The 19,188-nt window shown below is 33.6% G+C and overlaps 1 protein-coding gene across 8 annotated transcripts in view; it reads right to left on the bottom strand.

Moving 5' to 3' along the window:
• The window catches only part of CNKSR2 (connector enhancer of kinase suppressor of Ras 2), a 256,193-nt gene that overhangs the window by 184,971 nt on the left and 52,034 nt on the right, over positions 1 to 19,188 (bottom strand). For all 8 annotated transcript variants that reach the window (XM_029240573.1, XM_029240574.1, XM_029240575.1 and 5 more), the window contains exons 2-3: positions 17,808 to 17,971; positions 9,780 to 9,982 (exon numbers count right to left, since the gene is read on the bottom strand). In XM_029240573.1, coding sequence (XP_029096406.1) covers positions 9,780 to 9,982; positions 17,808 to 17,971 — 367 coding nt within the window. The remainder of the gene's footprint in view (positions 1 to 9,779; positions 9,983 to 17,807; positions 17,972 to 19,188) is intronic.

The raw sequence follows: 19,188 nt of genomic DNA, 5'->3' as shown, positions 1-19,188 counted from the left end.
TTTGCCGGGTATTGGAATCAGGATAATGATTGTACCATAAAATGAGATGGGATGGATTACCTCTATGTCTATTTTCTGAAATAGACTGTATAGAATTGGTGTTATTTTTTCTTTAAACATAGAATTCACCAGTGACATCATCTAGGCCTGGAACTTTTTTCCCCTACTCCAAAGAGTTTCTAAGTACAATTCAATTTCTTTAATAGTTACAGGATTATTCAGAGAATCTATTTCATCTTGGGTAAGTTTTGGTAGTTTTTGTGTTTTTGAAGGAATTGGTTCATTTCATCTAAGCTGTCAAATGTATGTATAAAGAATTATTTGTAGTATTCCTTTATTATCCGTTTAATTTTGATTGACTTCTCAACATAGTGTGGTCCCGTTTTCAGTTTCATTGATTTCTGTTCATTTATCATTATTATTTGCTCCCTTTTGCTGCTTTGGGCTTATTTTCTACTTTCTTTTTTCTTTAATTTTATTTTTTTAAGAATACTTAGCATGAGATCTAACCGCTTAACAAAAATTTAACTGTAAAAGACAATACTATTAATTATAGGTACAGTGTTCTACAGCAGATCTCTAGAACTTTTTCATCTTGCTTAACTAAAACTTTATGCCCATGCTTGTTGATTAGCAATTATTTTTCTACTTTCTTGAGATGAGAGCTTAGATAATTGATTTGAGACCTTTCTTTTGTTCTGATATAAGCATTCAGTGCTTACAAATTTTTCTTTCAGAACTGCTTTAGCTGCGTGCCTCAAAAACTATGACTTGCTCTAATTTTCATTCTGTTCAATGTATTTCTTTTTATTTCCCTTGAGATTTCCTCTTTTATCCATGGATTAGTTAGAAGTGTGTTGTTTGATTTCTAGTTTGACTCCATTATGGTTAAAGAAGAGATTCTAACTGATTTAAACTATTTTAAATGTGTTGAAGTTTGTTTTATGATGCAGATACGGTGTACCTTCATGAATGTTCCATGGGCACTTGAAAAGAATTTGTATTCTACTGTTGTTGGATGACATGCTCTCAAAATGTCAAGTATATCTTGTTATCTGGTGTTGTTCAGCTCTTCTAATCCTTACTTTCTGTTTTGAGAGAGGAGATGAGATATCCAATTGTAATTGTGGATCTGTCTATTTCTTCTTTTAGTTCTGTCATTTTTTGCTTCAAGTACTTTGAAATTATTGTGTGGTATATACATCTTAGCAGTTTCTGTTTCTTGTTTTTTGAATTGTCTATTTATAGGCTCATCTGTTGCATTTTGGTGTTCTTCGTTTTTAATTTAAATGTAATATTCACCTAGTACACATTAACCCCCTGCTTCTCGTAACTGTTTGTTGCAAGTATTTTCCCCAGTTTGTCATCTGTCTTATACTTAGTCATGTTTTTCAATTTTATGTAGTCAAAGTCAAACAGCATATTTCTTTGCATTTTATTCCATATTTTAAAATACTTAATAATAAGTCTACATCTAGAAATCATTTTTTGTCTATATTTTCTCCAGTTTTCTTATGGATTTATTTTTCCCTCTTAAATAAATGATAGGCCTAAAATTACTTTAGTGAACAGGTAGTGTTCTATCATTATTTATTCTCCAAAGGCTTAATCAAGTACCCCAATTCCACTTATCAAATGACCCTTTCTTTTTCCAGGGGTTTGAACATATTGTTTTCTAAATGATTCTATATACCGCAGTCTATTATGCGCTGTCTTCCACTACTGTTTATTCCTATTCCGAAATGGTATATTTTTCAACATAGTTTACTAAAACAGGAGTCATTAAGAATTTAAATAATGATAATTAGAACAAAATGTATGTAATTAATTAATCTGAAGTCATTGCATAGGTATATCTAAATTTATTAAAACTCATTAAACTTGAAATGGATAAATTTTATAGAATGTAAATTAGGCTTCAATAAAACTATTTTTAAAAAGATGTTAAGATACAAGCACTTCTAGGAAAACATCATTTAAAAAAACCACCCCAAGACCATTTTTTTTGCTGCATTGAAGCATAAAAATTGGCATTTTAATTAAGAATTCAAAAATGCTTCTGGCATGATTAGAAAGAGCTTGGGTTCCTAGTTTTGCAAAGGTCAAAGTCTGTTAATAAAATCTAAAAGCTTCATTCAAAAGTGAGGAGATGAAGTACAGCATGATTTTCCCCATAAAATCTTAAAAAAAGACTCATTTGATCTTGAAAATGTACCAAAAGAAAAATCTATTTGATAGCAAACTGAATTCTAAGGCGTGTTTTCCACTTTCCTGAGCACTCATATTTCAAGTGGGACAAGCTTCTCGCTCAAGATTAACTGTCAAAAAAAACTGGAAAAAAAAATCTAAGATATACCTAGGAAAACATGCATTTTATCTTGTAGTGAATTCCCCTAAAGTTTTCATTTTAAAGGCAAATCATATACAACCACACAAGAACCATTCTTAGCCAGCACATCTTAATGTTTGGGATGATGATAAATAAAAGAAGGCTGACAGGTTCCAATCTTTGTCAGTTACCAAAGATGAACACTCAATCATGACTTAATGAGATAAAGAAATGGATCTCTAACATGATCAACTTGAAAACAAAACAAAATTAAGAGAGGAATTTGTTCCTCAGTCTAAAGAAACCCCTAGTTAGAGCTCAGGCTACTTAGAAAAAAACACGTGGCTGACTCGAGGTAAAGAAAATAAAATTCATGGCAGGAAAAATTTTTGATGCCAGAAAGTTAAAAAAAAAAATAAATAAAATCTTTGGCTCATTAATAAATGGCCATTACAGGAACTATCCTACTTAGATCTTAAAAGTTACACAACTATCCTCAAATCATCATATGGATAATAAAATGCTTATACTTCTTTCTAGTGCAAAAGTTATTGACCCTATAAAAATTATTTGTTGTACATTCTTTTCAAACAAAAGCATTTATGGAAAGGTTATTAATGGTTCAGAAATCCTAAACAAATTAGAAGCTAACAAGAAAAACTAAGGAGTTAATTAGGAAATCTGGAAAGCCTTACTGTTTCTCATGTTGGCACCGCTGAGCCTAAGGGGCATTCTATGAACAATAGCCCTGCTAACATCACTGCTCATTTCTGGAACAAGAGGTGCCAAGTTGGAGCACTGAGCACACAAGAGGAAATAAGACTAAACAACGAGCCACAGCATTTGGTAGTGTTTGGGGTAGATTTCTTTGTCTCTGTAATTTTTCCCTGGTATAGAAATAATTTTTGTCCTATAGTTTCATATCATGGAAGAAGAAATTAGTTCAACCACTTTTGTAGATAAAGCAAAAGATTTCAAAGAATACATTTTTTCCCTTGGCATACTAACCCTTATGCCTTAAACATTTAAAAGGTTTTCAGTGATATAAAAAGACATCTCATTGATCCTTTCTAAACAGAATGATCTTAAAATGTATTTCAGAAACAATTAGAAATAGGTATTAATGCTAAAAATGAGAGAAAATAATAAATTTTCATTATAAATAGCAAAATGAACTTTTTCTATATATAATACTTTTGAATATTTTTTAATGATGTTACTGTACAACATGGTACATGCAGTGATCTGGAAACGTCCAAGTATAGATTGATTTGGCAAAGCCATATAAAACTGTAAGAAAGATGAGGTGTGAGAAACAGCAGGATGTAGGTTAAAAATAGACAAGTAAACCATGAATTGAAAATAAACAGTAAAGCTACCAACTGTGATTCACCTCTGAGGCTTTTCCTCTGGGAAAGTCTGTTGTTTCACTCAAGTCAATATTTAAAATACGAAGAAAAAGGGGATTTCTGTTAGCCTTAGATTTTATTTTCTTTAAGAAATGTAAGGAGCTAATTTTTGAAAATAAATGTTACTTAAATGGAAGCTCCACTGAAATTGCAGTTTTTGTGATTTGTAAACATTTTCCCTAGCACCCTAATGCTTTTGCCTTAAACATTCAAAAGGTTTTCAGTGATATTAAGAGATATCTCATTGATGTCTTCAAAGTAAAATGAGAAATAAACTTTCTATAAAAAAATTCTATATAGCAATTTGAAGTATCAAGGCCAGAAAAAGAAAAGTGGTATTCTTGTTTAGCATTTGAGGAGAAACACCAAAGTACAAATAAATGTTTATATATGCCGCATTCCTAAGAATTGCTTCCTCAAAATCCTTAAGAACTGGTCCACATTCAAAAGGAGACGTAGTATGACAAAGGAACATGATAAAAGAGAAACAAGAAGGGCTTTGGTATCACAACAAAAATAGATTCAAATTATAATTTTCACACTAGTGAATAACTTCAGGCAAATTACTTCATGTTTCATATGTAAAATGGGGATAATGATACCCGCTTCGTGAGAATTCAGTAAGTCAATACATGAAAAGCATCTAGTTCAGTATGGAGCTAAATTAAAGATTTTTTCCTATTCTTTCTTTTCCTTTCTCCCTTCAAGTGACATAAAAAAAAAATTGCAATAAACTCATCATATTGCTGTGCGTGCAAGTTCTCCCCAAAATGTAAAAAAAAATTAATGCCAAAAAGTCAGATTTTAAAAAAATTAAGCCAGTTGTTTGGCATCAAAATAACCATAGTTACCTGAGAGAATTTTTCATTTTTCAACTAAAGAATTATACTATATTGTACACTAAAGGAATAAACTAAGGTTAAAGATCCAATGCTTGGCAATATTCGATTGCAGTGACCATTTTAAACCCTCCAGATTAAAGGCAATCTACCATGACAAATCAAGATATTAAAAGTTTTTGGTCAACATAATTTCTATGGAACTTTTATAATTAAGTACTTAAATTCTTCAAAACAAAAATAAAAAAGACAAGATACATTCTTACCTTATATAAAGAAAGCACAAAAACAGATTAGTTTTGGTCTAGAACTTGGTATTAACTAAATTTAGTCAGAGAAGAGGTAGGGAGTTAAATCATGATTGTACAAGTCACCAACAAACTTTGTTAGTGTTTATTCTTTGAAATTATGTAAAGGGAAATAAGATGAATATATTCCTCATATGGCTTTGGTGAACAAGGTCAATGATTTATAGAATATTAGTGCTTAGAAGAGAACTTCAAATTCTGCAGGTCTTACATCCTTATTCTAAAAAGAAAATAAAAACAGAGGTTAAGGTTCAAGGTTACCCAGGGCCAGAGGCAGAGCTGAAACTCAACTCTCTCTTAGCCCTTTGTTCTTTTATACTATTTCACGATGTATTTCGGCAGGGATTCACAACAGAGTCATGGAGAACACTGCTCTTTTGGCTTTTCTAGCATTGATTAATGTGTTTTGCTTCCTGTGTAGTTTGCAGAACACACTGAAACAAGAGGGCATGTGGAATGTTGTCTTGTGCTCTTGCTGCTACCTAGAAAACATTTTTTCTTTGAAAGGAATAAAAATATAACTTAAATACACATCCACTAACAATCTCTAATAAAAGTCTGGGCTACTTGTCAGGAAAACAAACAGCATAAACATTTTACTTGGCACAGTTATAGATAAAATCCTATTACATTTAAATTGATTTTGGGACCTTTTGAAATTTATATTAGCCAAGGAGTAGTTAAGATATTCATACAATCCATGGAAGAGAAGGAAGCAAAGTAAGTTCCCAGATATAGAAGTAGCCCTCATCATTTGCCTTTCCTCTTTTCCAACACCTCTAAAAGATGCAGTCTATGAAAAGGAGAAGTTAATATTATACAAAACTATCCTGAACTACAAACCATTTCACAGAAAAATTTCTTCAAAGAGGAGTTATCACTTACCTTTAACTCACAATCAACCCAAGAATTCCAGTTTTCATTAATTCTAAGTAAAAACACTAAACTGTTGTTGGTAAGATCACATATATCCTGATTCCCTAATTTACTACACACTTTCAGCCTTACCGTGCCTAACCTGTCAGCAGCATTTGACTCTACTGACCACTTCCTTTTTTTCCCTAAAACCCCTTATTCCCATCTTAAACGTTCTCACCACATACACAAAAAAGGTAATTATGTGAGGTGATAGATTATATTAACTAATCTTATCATGGTAATCATTTTGCAATGTATATGTGTATCAAATCATCACGTTGTACACTTTAAACTTACACAATGTTATATATCACTTATATCTCAATAAAGTTGGAAAAAAATAAAATAATACTAAAATATGAACACTGCCCCCCCACCCGCCCACCAAAAAACTCTTTAATCCCTTTGCTACCGTGACACACTCTCAACTAATTCCATCCTATGGAGTCTGGTTATGTCTTCTTATTTTTTTCCATAAGCTGAACTTCTAATCATCCTTCGGTTTGTGGTGGTCTGCAGAGGTCATTCCTTTTCTCAGTTCTCTTTATTCACTCAGAAAAATTTATTGAGCACCCACTATAGGGCAGGAACTCTTCTAGATAATTGTGATAGCAGTGAACAAAGCAGATGAAAATCCATGCTCTCCAGAAGCATACATTATATATAGAGCAGTCAGACAAAAACAATAACACATAAGTAAATTACATACTGTGTTAGAAGGGTTTGTGTTATGGAAAGCAAATAGAGCAGGATAAGAGGAATCCATTCTAAAAATCTCCTTACACCACCATATTAATGCATTCAGGACTTTAACTACCACCTATATTTTAACTATTCCCAAATCTCTATCCACCGTATATCTTTTCTGAGCAGCAATACTCTAAAGACCTTTTCACAATCTATCATGGCCAACACTCAACACTTGTCCTCCACCATAACCTGTTCCTCCTGTTTTGATAATGGCATCACCATCCATTGAGTCAGCCAAGTCAGATACCTCTTATTCACCTTAGGTGTCTCCTTTTCCTTAGTCTCTCTGTCTAACAGTCTTCTATCCTCACTGCTGCTTCTCTAATTAAAGATCTCAGTAAATAGCAATGGAGAGAATCAACTCTGTAGTCAGGCGCCTGGAATGAATCCTGGCTCCACCACTTACTTCCTATTTGGTTTTGAACTTAACTTCTGCCTCTGTATGTGCTAGTTTTCCTATCTGTAAAATGAAGACAACTCTCCTAGGTTTGCTTTGAGTGTGGCTGGTAGCATCAGAATCACCAATAGTAGCAGCAGCATGATAACAGCTGGCACTCCATACTGGCAGGTTCCATATCCATGGATTCAACCAACCTCGAATCGAAATATTTGAAAAAAAATTCCAGAGAGTTCAAAAAAGCAAAATTTGAATTTGTTGTACAAGGCAATTATTTACATAGCATTTACACTGTATTAGGTATTATAAGTAATCTACAGATGATTTAAAACATAAAGGAGGATGTGCGTAGGTTACATGCAAATACTGTCATTTTATATAAGGGACTTGAGAATCCTCAGGTTTTGGTATCTGAGGGGGTGCTGGGCAGGTAATGAGGGACAAATATTCCTGAAACAACCTCTTAACTGGTTTCCCTTCTTCCAGCCTTATTCTTTCCCTAATATTTCCCAACATTATAGCCCAAGTAATCTTCAAAATTCAAAGGTCTGAACACAACAGTGACCCTAAACAGCTCCCCATTGCCTTCAGCATAAAGTCCAAATGCCTTAAAATGACAAAGAATTCTTTTTCTCCTTCTTCTTTCCTTTTTAAAACTAAAGCTGTTAAAGCATAATCATTATAGACAAGCCAGCCTGGAGCTGAACTTTCGTGAGAAAAATCTTCAAAATATAAACTTCAGTTTCTTTTTAAAATTTACAGTCTCAGCAGAAGATTTTAAAGTTATCACAAAGTTGTCTCTTTTCCTTCTAAGTATATATTTTATTTTCATGATCAAAATGTTAAATGGCCTTTGATTTAATGATCACCATAGGTAGTATGATATAACACAAAATAAGCATTGTGAGAACCTTTGCAGCAATGGAAGCCAAACAGATGATTTAAATTATTTCCTTCAGACTTTTTGTCACATTTTCTCTTTCGATGAAACAAACGCAAAATACCATTGATTGACTTCATGGATTACTATGTGTGTGTGTGTACGCTCATGTATGTTTGTAGATGAACTGGCATTTACTAAGGACATCTTATTAGATGATAAAAATAATGCCACCATAAAAAATTATATAATACAATAAAATCAGAAACTACTATGTAGTGTTCTAGAAGCCAATATGTGATTTTATAAACAGCCATACCTGCCATTAAGAAGTAAAAACATTCTCTAATCATTCTACTTATTTACTGATTTAACAAGTACTAGTGTAAAAAGAAAATAATGAAATTTACCAAATATAAATATCAAGGCTGAGCTAATTTACAATTATAGGACAGGTGATAGTTATAAGAAGATATAACTAAAATCAAATATATTTTCTATAAGTTTCTGATTACTGAGAAGCCTCCTGAAACAAGTATATTACGTTACTTAAGGATAAGCCATATTTTAAATATATTTACTTACTGACCATTATGCTACTTGTAGAATTTACATGTTTAAACAGCAATTACTTCATACAATGGATAAATGTGGTTTAAACAATTATGAGAATTTTCATGATGTCATAATATAAGAGAAATATGCTGTCTGCCGATTAATTATCAAAAAGCTAATAATTACAGCTTAGTGTTCAGATTTGGATTTAGTATTGTCATGTTATATGTTATTAGTAATATATATAAATTTAGACAATATAGAATTAAGTAAAATTACCTTAACTTTTACCTTAGACATACAAATACTTTGTTTTTAATATAAAGCCTCATATTTTTAAAAAGCCAAAATATAATACAGTTGAACTTCAAACAAAGAGAGGGTTAGGGGTGCCAACCCCACACAGTCGAAAAGTCATGTGTAACTTTATAGTCAGCCCTCCATATCCACAGATTCAACCAATGGATGATTATGTTCATATAGTAATGTAGTGCGTATTTATTGAAAAAACTCTGTATATAAGCGGACCCATGCAGTTCAAACCCATGTTGTTCAAGGGTCACTGCGTATATATGTGTATATATATGTATATGTATGTAAATTCTACTGACATTTATTCAAGAAAGAATTCTAGTAAAATTCTACATATCAGAATTTCTTATAAGAGACAAAATGTTTTTTAAGATTTGATTTTTTAACCGTCATAACACAGTACATGTCCCCTACAAAAATATTTTCAAAAATGAAAGAGCTTATTTAGTATTTTTTAAATAGTTGTAATGTTTTACCATTAAAATGTTTAATCACATATACAATTTTAATCTAACTTTTTTCATTTTATATTATGAAAACTTTTATGTGTTCCAAGACAAATGAAACTTAACTAAGTTAGCATAAAAAGGACCAAAATTGTTTTTATAATATCCAAAATTGACTGTGCAATGTGAATAATAATAAAGAATAAATAAAGCAAAGGTAATGAGACATACAGTGCATGCTATGAAAGTGTCAGTGTCTAATCACCCATTTAAAACAATAAATAGAATACTGATGGTCACTTCCTTAAATATGACCAATGAATGAAAAGAATACAGAAAATCAGGAGACAAGGTAGTATTATAAATCTTGTTATGACAGCCAAAAATGATTTTCCTTATAGAGCAGCAAATGTATTTTGAAACTGTCAGGGACTAATTATTGATTAGCTACTTGGATATAAAATTTTGCAAACAGTATCTCTTTGATGATATGCTTATATTGTGGTAAATCATAATTAGGCATTTGTTAATATCCCTCGTACTTATCTAATCCTTTCACAAGAAAAAAATGAAATAACGTTATATTCACACTGATGCCTGAGGAGGATAACTTAGGAAACACATGAAAGATTTTACCTGTCCAACCAGGCAAGCAGACTCTTGGCTGCTCCAATCAGATCCACAACCGAAGTCAGAAAATCATTTGGCAATTTTCGGCTGGTTCTCCCATCATAATGGCCACTCCTTCTCCTCCCTGTTATAAAATTCTGTAGATTTTTGGCAGATGCATTCAACTTGTGAGAAAGGGTTTTTAGATTTTCTGTTTCCAAGCCATAATTCTGAAATATAAAAAGACAGAGAACAAATATACTTAAAGTCAATATTTTATTCATTCGTTGAAACATTTACTGAGTACTTTACTATATGTATAGGCAGTGGAACAAATATTAAGAGTTACACATAAATAAGATAGGATTCCTGGCCTAGCAGAACCCATAGTCAAATGAGGATTTGGGGAAACGTCAGATAAACAAATTACAAGAAAATGTGTAAGTGCTAATATGAACATGGAAAGATGAGGGCATTATGTCTTGGAATTATGCCACCCAAGACAGAAAGATTATAAGGACTCATAAGCAGTTTCTTTTTTAACCCAAACCTAAGTTCATTTACTTGTGAAATTCATTATTATCAACAATTATTTGAGTATCTATTAGCATATGCATAGTCATGAATGTAGGCACTAGGAAAAATTCTGCTTTCCCCAAATGAGAAAGTAAGTACAATCCAACAATAAAATGAAATAGCAAAAAATAAATCACATGCAATATAACTTTTCTTCTGTGTCCTCTTCATAATGACTCACATAAGAAGTTTCTTTTATGATATGGTATACCAGGAAAACCTCTGCATCCTCAGGGAAACCAATATGCTTTCTCCTTTTTATAATACAAATTATAAAACTAAACTTATTTATAATTTTGTCATGGTTGCATTAGCTCACAGTCAAATATGAAGCACATCTAAAGAAATCATAATGACTTTTTGGTAAGTATAATTGTTCTTCTTTTCCTTGGTCTCACTTTTCAATTTCTATTAATATATATTATTTCACCCTAAATGTTTTATCTATAAATTATTGCAAAAAGGATTTATATGAATAAATACAAATAAACTTTTTTTACCATATGCAATAGGAAAATATTGTCAGATCCCCTCAAATAAACTTTAGGGAAAGATTTCACAAGTCACAATTAATTTTAAAACAGATAATTGTGAGTTGTTAACCTGATCAGAGGATGACCTTGATCAAAGTACTTAGCAGCATGTACGTTACTGTCATGTGTAAAATTAAAAGTATTATTAACTTACAGAAAAGCATAAAACCCAAAGAATGTTAGATAGCCTCTGAGGCCCAAATAAATTCTAAGTTTGATTTATCCCCTCCTTTTACGGTTAAGTAAAGTGAGACACAGGGAGATATTTTGATTTGCTTAGAGCTCAGAGCTTAGAGTAGACAGAAATCAGAATGGGACTACAAGCCCCCAGGCCACCTGTGAGGAAATACCTCTACCCCCACTCCTTAGCACCAATAATCTATTCCTGTCCAAGCAGGGTAGTAGAAACAAGTGAAACAAAATGGAAGAAAATACTGGGGGAAATGAAAAAGGGAAGAAAATGGCACAATGAATTTAGCTATATTATCAAGTCAACAATCACTGGGTAGCTAGTTTATATGAAATTTAGGTTTATTCTTTCTATTTAAGAAAAGAAATAACTTAGAGGAGAAAAAAGGAGGGCGTAGAGGAAGATTTGGATGCATAAACATTAATAGCAAGTTGTGTATGTTACCACTAAAGATTTAATAGTGATAAAAATCTGATTGTTCTTTGCTGAGAATTTACATTTTTACTAAAAGAACACTGTTTTGGAGCCATGGATTTGTTTTTTAAAAAACATAGTATATTATATATTCACCGCTAAATTTGAATTGCAATAGTCTCTCAAGTTAAAAGGTTTGGTTTACACAAATAAAACAACATTCTATCCAAATTCTATTGCATCTGAGCATGGATTATTTGTGAAACATTTCGGAGATTTTATCCAGCACGTATCCTCTTATAAGAGATATTCTCTAATGACTAGATAATGACTAGATAACTTATATCAACTAAACTGAAAATGATACTTCTGAAGTACTTGAAAGTATTTTCATAAGTTTCCCCCTGTGTTAAAGCATTTTCCCTTAAGTACAACAGTGTCTGCCCTTTTCATTTTTGTGTATTAATGATTTTAATGAGAAAATATTTGTTTACAAAACAAATTATAAAAATTTCTCAGAGAAACTCAAATTTAAATAGTTTATTAGTGAGGAACCTAATCAACCTGGTAACATAACTTGCACTCTGTAGCCAGTAGCCCCGACAAAAGATTCATTTAAATTATCTCTTCTTATATTACCATCTCAAATATTTTATTAGAAAAGGTAAAAATGATTTTAAAAGAATACAGATCTTCTCATAAAAATCTGAAGGCAAAGTAAAAATACTTTGAAGATTCCAAAATTTAAGATAGCATTACATTAAAAAAAATACAACTCAAGAATTAGAGAATAGAAAAATCTTCTGGACAAAACCTGGTAAGATACCCTGAGGTCTCCTAACTTGGAAGCCTACTAAATAAATATCCTATATGGAGGAATTTCAGGTAAAAAATACAGGCCACAGAGGAATCCAGTAGCGAGAAGAGACAAAAAATGCGTAGTAGAGGAAATTCTTAAAACTTATTCTAGTTAACAAATATAACTAGTTAAATCAGTAATTCAAAAGCGTTTAAGAATTCTAGAAGAGTACAAAAATAGGTTAGAAGCTTCTCTGTATATAACAGTGTCTGTGTGATACTATTTGAACAAAAGAGATGGATTAGTTGATCTCTCAAGTTAATTTTCATTATCACAGTTCTCAGTTCTAAGTAGCTCAAAATCAATTACTGGCAACACAGATATCTTTTTGCTTTTTCCTTCATGAAAGTGGACGGTTTGTTGTGACTCACTAAGTCACCAGTAAATCACACTCCCCTGCCTACCATGTAAAGAAGCAACAAGTATATGAAGCACCCCTTTGCTTTTGGCCAAAGGTATGCAGTTGAGAAGTACTGTCTCAACTTTTTAAAAATGCAGGTTTATTCACTACAGACTTGCTTTTTACTGGATATGCATGGGACAACTAGGCATTACTATTGGTACAGAAAGGACTACATCAAGTAAACAAAAGCTTGGACGTGAAATGTACTTAGCGATTTTCTTTATCCTATATGTTACCTATGCGGTCAGTAACATTCATGCCAGGAACCAGGTGTGACTCCACACTGATTCAACATAGCCAGTCTAATCTTAAGGAACTGATGCTAAGTTTCTACTGTTCTTCTCTCAGTTATACGCATGCAAAAGCACATGAAAGAAAGAAACAACATTTGAGAAAATCGAGCTGGCTCCCTCACTAGTGGCAAATTCTCACTAAACACTTAACTGGAAATACTGGCACCATGTATTTTACAATGTCAATGCTATTTTATTCAGAGCTCTTAATTTGAATGCATCATGTAGCAGGTGTTTAGGTTTTATAATACTTTGCTTTATAAATATGTGTGAGTCCTAAAAAGATTGCTTTAATGAATGTTTTTTAGAAATGAATTATTTTGAGATGAATGAACCAAGCAATTATGTTGCAAAGAAACAAATCCTAGCAATGGCAGGCATCAAATTTTTCCTACAAAATACCTATTACATGAAAAGTATATGAAGAATGAAATGCAAACTGTTCTTATCCTGTCATAAATGATTCACTTGTACTTCTCAATAAAAGGTGCACTGTCAAAACATAAATTAAGGGCTATACATTAAACTATATGTATTTTATTTATGCTTTACTATTTTAGTTAATACAAGGTGCTCTCTATTGAAGCACACCAAATGGTAGCATAACAGCTTGAAAGAGTTAATATAACTCCAAATCATGAAAAGCTCATTTCTTTCTAGGATAACATGGTACAAACAGTATAGTTGGTGCTTAATAAATATATGTCGCATGAATGAACAAGTTACTAAATAAACCTTTGATTTTCAACAGCTGCCATAACATTTATTCCCCATCAGGACTAATTTCAAGACAAGGCAGATGAAAATATTCCACTGCTCAAGAAAAACAAAGGAATTTGGTAATTTTTCTGTGTCTTCCTTATTTTAGGAACAGAAACTTCAGAGTCTGAGGCTGTGTCGGCAAGAGAAAAAAATTACAGTGCTCTGGAGAAAGGCAGATAACTTCATTCAGTAAGATAACATTAATTGAATATCCTCTACTTGCTAATCACTAGGCAGAAAGCATATCAAGGACCAAAAAACCTAAGCAAAGAATTATAATGTGATACAAAGTGTAAGGTGACATTCTTCCCATCACTTCCCACTCTGCAGCAGCTAAATCAAAATTCTTATTTTTCTCTGATCACTGAATACTCTTTCACAATTCTGTCTTTACACATATTTTTTCTGCCTAGATAACTTTTCTCCAACTTTTTAATCTGGCAAACATCTACGCATCCTGCAAGTCCCAATGCAAATCCCACTTACAGTTCCTGGATCCCTCAGTAGTGTTCACCATCTCCTTCTGCACTCCCCTGGGATTTTAAAAATAAATCTATATTATCTTTTAATGACTGTTGTCTTTACTGGACTGTATACATCTTAAGAGCACAGACTATGCCTTTTCAATCTTTGTATTCCCTGTGGTAGCACTGTATGAGCATGAATATATAATTGTTAAAAGAAGAAATAAATACAGTAGATGTAGGAAAAAGTAGAAGAGTCAGTAGAGACATTACAGTTTTGAAGAGACAAAACATAGTTCCCCATTGCTGACAGCACAACTCCTGATGCTCAGCTTGCTGAAGAGGGATGTCACCTCCTGATTTTATAACGGCATGTAGAAGTAAATCAGAATTCACTGCTCAGAAATTTGCTTTATATTCACTGGAAAACATCTGGTGCATAAACTGTAAGATATGTGCACTTTTAACATGTTGATGTATACCCATTAGGAAGCAGTGAAAAGGAAGTTTAATATTTGACCTCCTTGGGGAATAAACATAGAAAGAATGAATTTAATGTTTTGATTTACTTTTTCCCAAGAAAATGATGCAACATTATGCTGCTTAAACCCAGAACTGCACGGCAGTGATCTGTATCTCTGATACCATCCTTTTAAGTAAGTCTAGGTCAGCTCATCCCAGGCCAAACTCCAAAGTCTACAGGTCTAGACTATCTGTAGGTAGTACCGTAATCACCAATCTTACTTCCTTCTTCAAAGTGGCAGAGTGGAGCTCAGCATGTGAGTGGTTCATCTAAGAGAAGCCCTGCTTATCACACATACACTCTAGACTTCAAGCTGTGACACACTCAACTTTATTATTATAGAAGATGTGGCAAATAGGGGACTGCTAGGTCAGATACCCATCTCCAAGCCACTTATATTGTACCTTCATAGCGATTCTGACTCATATTTGGAGACCAGTATGCAAAAACACTGTGGACTCTTACCTTACCCTGAGTACTAGCTTTTATTTCAGGCATGATTTCTGCAATCTGATTCAGATAAGGGAGAGTGCAAGTGCATGCTCTCGTCTGAATTAATTTCTTTTATCTCAGGAATAAGGAAACAAGAAGATCCCCAAATTATCATGTGAAAAATATGTCAACTCTCTTTCATCACCACTTTCAAAAAACGTTTATTCAGCATCTACTATTGCCAGGCATTTGTGCTACACACTAGGTGTTCAATAAGCAATGTCACTTTTCCCACATAGCTTGTAGTCTAGCAGAAGAAACAGACATTAAACTAATAAATACACACACAAGTATATAATTATGAAATGAGATGAGGGTTAAGAAAGAGGGGAAGAGTGGGGGGCCAATTTTAGACCAGGCCAGGGTGAGGGAGTGATCAGGGAATATCTCTGAGGAAAGGACAATTAAGGTTAGACTGAAATGTGTAAGTGGGAGGTACTATTCAACCAATCTGGTTTCAGATTCTTTTAAAACTATTTTCAATCAGTTCTTTTCCCCTTGCTTATTCTATTGGCTTTTAGTGAAATTTGATGACATTATTGGTGTTCCTTAATGAAAATAACAGTTCCCAGTGCTTTTGTGACAACTCTTTCATAGTTGTCTTCATGCTTCTCTGACTACTCCATAAGTCTCCTCTGAAGGCTACCCTTCTTCCTTCCCAGCTGGAGTGTCAAGTTGTGTCCTTTGTTCTTTATATTCTACAGGCCCTTCCTGGGTGATCTCTCTATCTATGGATTCAATCCCTATATACTTGAGACTCCCAAATCTCTATCTTCAGCCACTTCTTAGCTCTAAATTCAGAAATTCAATTGTCTGATGAGTATTTCTTTCTGGATAACACAGAGATGCCTCAAATTCAACAAATCCAAAACTCAATTTATATTCCCACCTAAATCTATTCTTGCTGCTATTGCCTATCTTCATTATTGGAAGATCTTCTACTCTATCTCTGCAGCGAATAAGATGGAATCTTCCTCAACTTCCTTTATCTCACTCACCACTCCTAGTCACCAGACCTTCTGTATTCCTGTTGCACATCCTTAGTTTAAGCCCTATTCATAGCCTAAGTAGATTATTTTAAACATCTCCTAATTGTTCCCCTGTCTTCACTCTATGTCCAGTCCACTCCACCCTTTTCACTACCATCAGTTACCTTTTTAAAGCAAGTATTTGATCATTCTTGCATAGTCCTCTCTTATCAGAATATTAAGGTACTTTATAGTCTGGCCCTATTCTATCTTTTAAAGCCTAATTTTAGGCCACTATTTCCCACTTATTTTTGGTGGGAAAATAGCTTATCATTTTTCATACACACCAGGCATGCTCCTTATTCTGTGTGCCTGTGTATGTGCTGTTTTATCTACCTGGAAATTCCTTCCCTCTGTTCCTCCACCTCTTAGAACACATGCTCGTCCTCCACTAGGCTGTTAAAGATCACCTCTTTTGCAATATGAGCCCATTTATCTTAGTCAAAACTTCTGTGCCCCTAATACTCAGCTCATACTTTTATTTTAGTAATTATACTATAATATTGTGATTATTTATACGTCACTCTCCCCCCACTAGGCTTTTCAAGATGGCAGGAACTAGAACTTACATCTGTCACACACAGTGCTGACTGTACTGATTCCTGAATTACGTTTAATTATCTACACATTTATTATTCATCATCATCATCTTAATAATAGTGACTACTTAGTGAATGCCTACTGTGTGCCAGGCACAGAATTAGGCACTATTCAAACACTATCTCCTTTGCTTTTCACACCAATACCAAGAGGTAGTTAATATTATCTGTATTTTTTAAAAAAGAACTAAGGCTATGGTGAAATGACTTGCACACAAATGTCAGTAATTGACTGAGTCAAATTTCAATCCCATATTATTATAAGCCTCATGTTCTTTTTCACTGTGGCTCTAGCCCCAGTCATGTTAGTGTCATCTTACCTAACATGGGAAAAAAAAGTCTATGTTCCTCTCAGAATATCTAATGTACTATCAGAATCTTGCACGATTCTTTTCACATTGATTTCTCTTGTCTGACTAGGCACTGCTCTTTTAACACACAAAAGTAGACATATAATGTACAATATTCAATTTTCATTGATGTATACACAAAGAACACTAAAATAATTTAATTATTTTAAGGATGGTTTTTCTAAAATAGGATTACTTAATATTTGGGATACTAAAGCAAAACTTTTAGAAGGAAATGAACTTTATAACTGATTGCATGCAATCGTACATCCCAAATGCTTCTGTGAAAACTCCCTTGGTGAGTTTTCAAGTAGTTTTTCAAGTAGTTAAATAAAATGTCACCAATTGAGTTAATAAGCCCCTTTAATTTGTAATTTGGTCCTGCATAGTACATCAAATTCAATGAAGGAGGAAAATATCACCACATCCAGTTGGCTGATAATGAGGGGATCTTTTTTTCTGCTTGAAGGAGAAGAAACAAAAAAATTTTAAGGAAAAAATTTTTAAAGGAAAGAAAACAGGAAAGAAAAGCAAAGTTTCCCTTCCCACCAGTTTTATGATGTCCTTACCAGTGCACACAGAAGGTCAACCGCTTCCAAGATCAGTTCCTGATGGCCGATGCGGCTGACCCCCAGATCCTCTAGCTCCTGATGTGTAATGCGCAGCAGCTGGTCTCCACTGATCTTCTCCCTCTCAAAGTTCTTAATATACTGCTGCAAACAGTCATCAAGACCTGCAAAAGAAAAATACGGAAGATCAGAATGAAGAAAAAAAGACAGTTGAACCAAACAAATTTAAAAAAATAATAAAACAAGCATTAACTCCTGCCCAGTCACAAGTTAAGTCCATTTCAGCTCTGGACTAGTTCAATCATCCACCTTTCCTCAACCTATATATGGGCTTCACTGGGGGAAAAAAAATCACTTCCTCATATCCCAGCTGTTAGGCTCCTATTTGAATTTTCCTCAGCAGCTACTGCAAGTCTTTACCTCTCTTCTCAGCAGTTCTCTTCGCTGCCTGTTTCTCAAAATGTGCTAATGGGCAGGTTCTCCTACTTCCAACTTTATCTGCACCCCACTCCTCCTTTCTTCTTTCAGAGGGAGAGGTACCCTTCTTTCTATACAAGGCTAATCAATCTTCCTCTGCTCTGGAATCTTCTGCCACCTTAACACTACTTGAACAATTAAAAAATTAAATGCTCTATTTCAACCATTTCTTTCTTATTGACTCTTTTGTTCAAACCTCTGCCATCTTAAAAAAACAAAATAAAACAAAAACATTTCCTTGATTTCCTTGATCCTGTGTTCGCCACCAGTCTGTTACTCCCTTCAGAACCAAACCCCTTACACCTTTATTTCCTCACCTATAATGCACTCCTTAATCCACCATTATTTGGAATTTACCCAGATCCAAAAATGGAAATCCACAGTGGATACAAATTTCAAGATTACTCAGGGCACTTCATAAGTGATTGGCCAGGCTACAGATTGGGTGGCTTCAATCACCTATGAAATGACCTGATATAAATGATGAACTGGACTAACAAGATTACTTCTCTCCAGATTTTTAAGTAAGGAATACCAAGAAAATGAGGCAATCACGAAATCTAAAAGGTCTTGATTATATGTCAAGGAGGGAGACGAAAGGCCATAATGGGCAACGATCCAGTTGAAATTATGACAGAGCGGAAATGATCAGCAAGTAGAGAAAGCAGAGACGAGGTTACAACAATTGTGCAAAGGGAAGCAAAGTCCCATAACAGAAATTATGTAGCCACTGAGAGAAAAAAAGAGACACTCCTAAAAGCCACCTGGTTCCTGATAGGATAGTTTAGTACCAGGCCACAGATGTCCTTATTGTCTTTTCAAACTTTCTTGAAGTAACTTGAGTTACCCTGCAGTCTCTCTATACTACCTTTCTTGCACCTTCCATTGGTATATGCACATCACT

Source organism: Monodon monoceros, unplaced genomic scaffold (assembly GCF_005190385.1).
Source record: "Monodon monoceros isolate NGI ecotype Baffin Bay Population unplaced genomic scaffold, NGI_Narwhal_1 Super_Scaffold_22, whole genome shotgun sequence".
NCBI classification, from domain to species: Eukaryota; Metazoa; Chordata; class Mammalia; order Artiodactyla; family Monodontidae; genus Monodon; species Monodon monoceros.
The sequence above is the reverse complement of the archived record's forward strand: the minus strand, read 5'-3'. Positions and strand labels throughout refer to the sequence as shown.